General features: G+C 38.4%; 1 protein-coding gene across 2 annotated transcripts in view; it reads right to left on the reverse strand.

Annotated features, from left to right (window-relative positions):
- Nucleotides 1–6,811: 6,811 nt before the first annotated feature.
- Nucleotides 6,812–8,416, reverse strand: part of bcas3 (BCAS3 microtubule associated cell migration factor) — a 200,008-nt gene continuing 198,403 nt past the window's right edge. For both annotated transcript variants that reach the window (XM_030776763.1, XM_030776762.1), the window contains one exon: nt 6,812–6,960. In XM_030776763.1, the coding sequence (XP_030632623.1) occupies nt 6,812–6,960 (149 nt within the window). The remainder of the gene's footprint in view (nt 6,961–8,416) is intronic.

An 8,416-nucleotide genomic window follows, 5' to 3' on the forward strand; every position in this document is an offset into this window, starting at 1 on the left:
GGGTGGCTGTTCTGACGCTACACAAGATACTGACTTCGCTTTTCCCCACTTCAAAACATTCGTGTCATGTTTTGTCACAAAAAGAAACACTGCCTGAAAACTCCAGCCAACTCGAGATTTTTTTTTCTAATCGATTGAAGTAGCCTACTGATAAGGATAAAAAAAGAAAGAAACCAAAAGTGATTGTAGACATGACCATTTGCCCGATGCCTATCACACTGACCAAATATTTCGCCTCATTGTTAAAATGTGACGGTATGACAAGTCGAACAGGAATTTGTGTTCTTTTGCCAAGTAGGCAAATCGAATGAAACATATCAGACAACAACAAAACATTAATGATCACTATCGATTAGATCGGGTATTTCTTTTGAGACTACTACTAAATATACTACAAAAATAAAATAGTACTGACATTAGCCCAGTACCAGTGGGCTATATTTTTGTAATAGTCTCATTATGTCACACAACGATAGCCAACAGGCAGATCTAAGATAGATTTGGTCGGTTTGAATCAAACGACACACTTCTTATAATCATGCCTGAAATAGTTTATGAAGAGGAAAAAGAAAATTACATTTCATTTGGCTAGGCACATTACTACAGCTTATCGTAACTATGAAACGAAACCATCAAAACATATCAACTTTACCCACTCAGTATATATTCTGGGAGCGTACATTTTTATTCAAGAGTGCAGTTTTAACAGAGCTTACATCCAGAGAGGATGTTGTCCCAGCGAAAATGAAAGGATACACAGCTGAACCATTAAACGGATGTTGAGCTGACAATGTGATTCAACCTATACTTTGTGGAGTGAATTGATACATAATCTGCACGTACTTACTTATCAGCACGAACTAACTTTACACAGCGGTTATATCATTAGTATCATTAACAACACATTTTCAACGGATCAATAACCATTAACTGTTATATTTTAGGTCTCAGAAGGCACATTTGTTCTTTACTTGTTCTTTATCCATTGTTAGTAAACCGACTTGATGAGTGGCTTAATCAGCAGGCAACCGTTTCGATTACGATGCAGACGAGCATGCTAGCAGCTGTCTGTCCTGGAGATAAGTTGATTCAATTGCGCTTATTCACGGGTTAATCGAAAAATAGAACGTCTCTACTAGACGTCCACTTGGGTGAAATATACAGATACAGGCACTGTTTGTTTCTTTTCTTGTCTAAATAAGACTGGATACAGGGTATTGAATAAAAAATTCTGTCTCGCAAAGAACTGATATAGGGGAGATGTTGTGCAAAAAAATCACCAGCTCTCTCGTTTGTTTTCTGTTCTGCGGTAGGCTATTTTAAGGTGACAATTTGTGGAATGTTTCATTGGAAGGGTTTTACGGTTTTTGAATGAACACGAGTCAGCATCGATATCACAAACTTGTTTGTTGTACACCTACCTGCTTGTGATGCGAGTCATGTCAGATATTTCACCAGAGACGACTTTAAGTATTCAAGAAAGGGACAATTAATTTTTTAAATCCAACGCTACAGTTAAAGTGATAAGAAACAGGTGGTTATATTGAAACATTTCATAATAATGAATCTTCTGTTTTAGGTGGCGCTATCAAAGGTTAAGATAAAAAATTTCCTTTCGGTGCCTTCTGTTCGATGTCAGTAAATTCGATGCCAACAGAAATGCATTGTTTTAAAGGTTTTAACAGCACAAACAAACAAACAAACAAACAAACAACCCCCCCCCCCCAAAAAAAACAAAACAACAACAACAAGAATAAAAACAACTCTTTTTCAAACACTGCTACAGCCTCCCGCTCATAATTAAGAAATGAGAATAGGCTTCCTCAGCAATGCGTGTAGCAGTACAGGAACATCGAACTTTATTACAGGCGATGTAATCTGACATTATGAGGCTCTGACAAATGTCGGACTCTAAACACTTTGATTAGATTTACAAAAGAGCGGTTTGGCGTTTAAAGTTCTCAGGCGCGAGCGCCCACGTGGTATTATTGGATTTATCCATCCTTGTACATGCATCATCCTGTTTCAAATAACACATTTAAATAAATTCGCGATTTTGTGAGAGCTTTATTTAATTAGTAAAAAGTTCCTGTTGTTCAGTGGAAGATGACTTATGGGAGATTTTTTTGCACATACATTCATAGGAAAATTTGCCGGTGGTTCACTCTGTTCAACTCAAAATTGAATCTAAAAACATTAAGGAAACAACTTATCCAATACATTATTTTGTGCTAGAAGTAATTCTACTCGTCTTCTTCAGTTAAATCTTTGTCTCAGCAGACCTGCACCTGCAGGCTACTAAACCGTATAAAATGAGGTGTAGGCTATTTTCTGCATTTTTTTTTCTGACAGATTTTCAATCAGAGACTGGCCCTTCCTAATAAAACTGCATCCGTTTGTACAACAAGCCAATTTTGTCTGTGTATGCAGTACTCTCAGAATGAACAGTTTAAAATATCCATGTTTGTGACATTTAGATTTCTGATCATTATCAACACACAAAAAAAGAAAAGTTGAATTTATGTTTAGTATACTACCAGTAAACTCTACATATGTGTGTCTCTGTGTGTGAATCGAACAGTTCTTGCGTAGGTCTTATCATCTGATATTCAGTTTGTTGCTGGTTAAATGAAGTGTAGCTTGTCTGGGGGGGGGGGGGCCTTGCCAGGAGTGCCAGCCTGTCTGCTGTCCTTGGGGGATGTAAGTGATGTCTGAGGTGGGAGGTAGAGGTTTCCTTTGGCCTGGATATCAAACAGATCTCTGTGGAGAATGTCAACAAGCCTTAACGCATAAACACACACTGCAGTTTGAGGATTCATGTCATACCCGATACAGTTCCAACGCACACGCACACAAAATATTTTGTAGCTGAAAACTACTGAGGTGTCCAAGCTTGCTTATGGATTAGGGCAGCAGTGGTAGGGGGTGACTCCCTCAAAACCCATGGAAAAACAAAAAACAAGAAAAGAACTCCCCAACACATCCAGCTGACATGTCTACTGTATCTGGTGTTGATATTTATAGGCTGTGGCTGCAGAGGGGAGTGAGTCTGCTCTGCTATCACACCCTCCAACAGGGAATCACCACAGGAGACAGGCTGCAGGCTATGTGTGTGTGAACAGAGTATACCATCCACAAGGAGGTTTGGGAAAAGACACCGTTTCCTTTCCTGTCTTTGTAGGTGAAACGTGAGTAAACCAAAGAAGGCAAAAATTAAACGTCATGTTCAGGTCTCAGGATTCATTCATTAAGCTGACACACCTTGTTCAGTCAGTCACTTAACACACAAGCCAAGGTCAAAGGCAAGTATGTCAGGACCATAGAGGAGTGATATGCAGTGAGGCATGGATTCAAACAGCTTTATTAACAAGGAGATGGATAAAATGTGACAGCTTATTGCAAGGTGGAAAAGAGTGACAGTTGTCACAATTAAAAAAATAGATACTTTCTAAACTGCTCTGACACCAAAACAACCAAAGATCAGAGGGTCAGTTTATAGATTCTATATGATCAGCCATTGATCAACAATTCCTATCCATGTAAGGATACAGGTAGAAAAATATTAAGCTCTTATTACCTCAAGCCAATTAATCTTGATATTTAATAACTATATTCAGATGTAGATTGTAAACATTTTGAATCCTAGAGTAATGTACTAATTGGTACAATATATCGCACTTAAAAATGTACAGTACATTAGCTGTTTGAATCCAAGCCCTGTAGGAAAAACAGTACTGCAGAGGCAAGCTATGTAAGACTGTCTCCATCTGTTCTCACTTATTTGACATGCTTAAGAACTGTATAATAACCACTGTGACCTAAACTGATATGGAAATATCATATATTAAAATGCTATAGTTCACACATCATCTATCATCATTTTGAATGTTCACTGAAATATTCATTCTAATCTATTTTTTACCCATTCATTCTGGTAAAGTATCGGTTGCCTGGCCTTGTGTAAGCTCTCACAATAAAGACTGTGATAATACTCCAATGGCTTTGTCTTAAGTTATTTCTGCCAGATGGGCTATTCATCTGTTTGGCTTTGAGACACATACGTAATAGTGGGTGAAATTTAATATTAAAATGGCACTAGTCCATTTGTTTCCCCTTTAATATTTCTTTAACGTCCGTTATTCTAATGATGGGAAATTGATGATGTCATTTTTCAGAATCAGAACAGTGACTTTAGGCTTCTGTCAAAGCCGTGACCTACGGACAGGATTCTGACTCACACTATTAGAGGAATGCAAAAGGCAAGCTGTAAAAATGATATCAGCAAACATTTTTGTTTGTGGATCGGCGTCAGCCTGACATATCAACAGTAATCGGCAAGAACAAACCAGAGTCCAGAACATATTGAAATTTTCTCTTTCTTTTTTTTTTTTGGAAGAAATTTTAGGATTCACTAAAGCACTTGCGGTGATTGTGAACAGAGTCCGGTGTGTGCACAGTTCTGCGGCTATTGTCTTTTGTGGTTCTACACAGTTTTCCTAAAACAGCGTACATGAACAGTTTAACACAAACAAAAGACACGCAGCAGAGATGGGAGATAAAAAAGAAACGCCCAGATCACTGTCACTTTAGTATTGAGCGCAGGCTGTGTTTTGCACATACAGAATGCATAACCACAGAAGAAGAAATTGTATACATGAACTAAACAAAATTTAAGAAATGCGCAACAAAATAAGAAAAAGGAAATCTTTCACATCGGGTACAAACTTACTTCGAGGCTGACCAAATAACTTAGACTACACTGAGAGAAGCATGTTCATCAGCAGCATTGCAACAGACATATTTCAATTTAGATTAGAATGGTCATATGTTTTCCAAAAACAATAATATAGTGCCTAAGTAATTAAACATACTGCTAGATCACAAAATGTTTTACTATTTCAAGACAAAAGAAACAAAAAACAAAATAAACTTATAGTTTCACTTTGATGGATTTGTAATTGACAAGGAGGTTAATTCAGTGTTTTACAAAAGAGTAACACAGTCAACGAAAAAGCATTTGCACGGCATTCACAGTATATTCATGCCTCGCTTTGCCTATAGTTTATCATACAGTCAAACAAGTCTGGCCATTCAATGCAATTCATTTCAGATCGACATGCTATTGTTCTGTTAAATACAGGCTCAAACAGCATTTGTTCTTTATGGGTAATCCTAAAAGAGAATAGTTTGGATTGCAGTAAAAAATACCAGGCAACTTTTCTGTTTGTAAAATATATCTTTACATTTTTTCATGTACTGTCCAGTCATGTCCAATGTTTTGGTGAATATTTCGAACACTACAACATACTGAAATAAAGCTAGCTGGCAGACAGAGATAATGAGTATATATATGAATGTAGATATGAATAAGTGTGTGTGTCTGTGTGTGTGTGTGCGCGTGTGGATATGAGTAATAGATTTGCTACATGCTTATTCTCCAGTCAAAAGACAGCCCTTGATTCATTCACAGGTCATATTGGTTACTGAAGATCACCTGATCTATGTGTGGTGAGATACTGGGCTGTTGGTGCCTTACAGAGGTTCAGTTATCCATCAGAATCATGTCACTTAATCCCATCTTCTAAGGCTCGTGCTTAAACATGGAAACCAAAGCAGACATGGGCTTGTCCTTTATGAAGGAAGCAGTTAAACCAATGTCTGTTTGAACCAAAACATAATTGCACAATTTTCAAATTTAAAAAAAAAAAAAAAAAGAATGAAAACTTTCCTCACAGAATCGAAGCAGTAAACAAAAACAAAAACAAAAACAAAAAACAACTAAAATCCATATCGAGACTTTCGTTAAAATCAGATGCTAATATACAGAGCAATTCGCAGAATAATATACAATATATTGTAAGCACTGTTACATAAGAAGTTTAACCCAAACAGAATATTAATCACTATAAAATCTGCTCAAATTTAAATGACAGCTAACAACAGCTTTGATCTCAGTCAAAAATACTCTTTTTTTTGTTTGTATGCTTGTTTATTGATCAGCAATAAATACATCACTTGGCTGATTATGTCTTCATAAGAATGGAAAAACATTTTTTTTGTACTGTAGGTTAATATACAGATCCATAAAGGCAGTTATGCACTGAAGAAAAGAAGAATGCCAGCGAGCAGCGACTGTACCACACAGCTATCAGTTTAGATGATCAGATGACTCAGGTGAATTTGACTCAGATGAATTCTGGTGCAGGACACGGTTTATGACCAATGTTAACACTGCACGTTGTCACACTCACACTCCAGCTTATCCACTGAGAGGTCAAACCAACAGGACATGTTAAAACTCTCTCTCCCTCTCTCTCTCTGTCTTTCTTTTTCTCTCTCACACACACACACTTATCTGATAATGACACTGTATATGAATGCATCCCAGCAGGAGCGGGACAAAATGGACACTTCTCTTTAGCATAACGTCAACACAGGTCTTTTTCTCAGACCTGCTGGTGTTAACCTGTTCACTCACTCTCTCTCTCTCTCTCTCTCTCACTCTCTCTTGTTTTCTCTTTCTCATCAAAACAAAACTAGGTCAGTCAATTACTCAACAAATTATAATGAGTGTCATGTTAATTCCAGGATTGGTTGAGGAGTAGTTGCTGACCAATGAGAAGCTTGTTTTGACTAAGGAAAGCACGGCATAACAGGACGACAAACTGCCCTGGCGGGAGGATGGGGGGGTGGGGGGTGCGGGTTCGCCGGGGGGTTAGGGGTGTGATGTTGCAGAGATACGCTGAGGGGTTGGGGATTGTCTAGCGATGGAGGGGATTTTTCTGCGAGACGTGATGAGATGTGGGCGGGGCTAAGGGAAGCCAGTCGGGAAGAGGCTCAGAGGCTGGCTCTCATTGGTGGGCAAGGGCGAGCGATAACCCTCGAAGTTCCGTGGAATGCTCCCGCTGGTGGAACCGGAGCTGTTGCTGAGAGTCTCGATGCTTCCCTCCCTCTGTAGCTCTGTGGAGACAAAAGACCAAAGACAAAAGACAGGCTAAATGAGGAGACACGCAAACACAGCCCTGGGTCCAAATACATGCCCTTTCAGAAGGAACCGCGGACAACTACAGGATGTCTACTTGGTCATAAAATTACCACTGCACATCAACTATTGATATGGTACAGGTGGCTTCCTGTCTCACATGCAGTCTACGCATCATGGTTAAAATTTACCATACACACTGCAATACATTATATGTTTACCAATAAACAGATGTTGAAGAGTTAAATCTTTAAACTACACATTTTGAATTCATTCAAACGTGTTTAGACATCTATTTGACCTGGGTCATATACTAAGATGGAAAGCCAAAAGAAAAAAAAAAAAAAAGGACAAGAAAGAAAAAAAAAAAAAAAAAAAGCTTTTCATTAGGGAAGGTTCTTAAACAAGGACTTGTTTTCTGGATCCATTAAGTGTGTGCAGCTGGGCTCCTCCTCTGTGTGGTAGCAGTGGGAGCGTTTCAATTAGGCCCCTCTCTGCCTGGATCCGGCCCACAGCTTCCTGCCTGTTTATTTGCTTTGCCTTGGCATGCGTTGCCTTAAATCATGTCTTTGCTCTTTGAGAACACGGTGCTTGGCCTGGGCCGCTGGCCGTGGGACCTCCGCGTTTTATTGCATGCACAGCGGTTCATTGGCCGAGGAGATGGCTTCAGTTCACCGCCTCTGACGAGGCATGTTTCTGCTGATCAAAGAGCACGCAGCGACCGACCAATCAGCTTCTTTCTTTTTCTTTTTTTTTTTCCTCTTTGACTTTTACAGGTGAGTGTCTTTGCCTTAACAATGAGTTACCAATGTGACAATGTCTACTGATCAAGAATGTATGCTTTTAAATGAACCCCAAATAAATAAAGAAATAAATGCCCAGTTGGAACAGCATTTTTTTTTTAACTTTAGATATCCGCATGGTATATTTTACGATTCACTATTATTCACTAACTACAAACTTGTGTAGTAGTGTGTGAATGGGCTATCTGTGAAGAGAGGGAAAACAGGACTGGAAATAATGGGATAGTTTTGGACAGAGCATGGAGACACAGGACAATATCATTCATATGAATTTTTTTTTTAAAAGAAAAAATGAAATCTGAACATCAGCAACATTAACCCATGATGGGGCCATATGTTTTAATAAAATGAGTTCTGGAATAACCTTTTAAAGAAAAAAAAGTTTATTTTTGCCATCTCATGCACTAGTTTCTACATAAGGTATAGATTATGAATATTACAAGTTGTAAACTATATTCTCCAACACAAGCACTGCAAGGCAGGAGAAGTAATTCATAAACCTAATAATATATGTGGTGCAGTTTGACATACACCTGGTGAATGTCTGTGCGACTCACACAATCATATTTTATCTGTTGATCAGTCAATAGTTTTATAGTTTTATCAGTTAGTAATGGGGCACTCAGGAATG

The sequence above is a fragment of the Chanos chanos genome, chromosome 6, assembly GCF_902362185.1.
Source record: "Chanos chanos chromosome 6, fChaCha1.1, whole genome shotgun sequence".
NCBI classification, from domain to species: domain Eukaryota; kingdom Metazoa; phylum Chordata; class Actinopteri; order Gonorynchiformes; family Chanidae; genus Chanos; species Chanos chanos.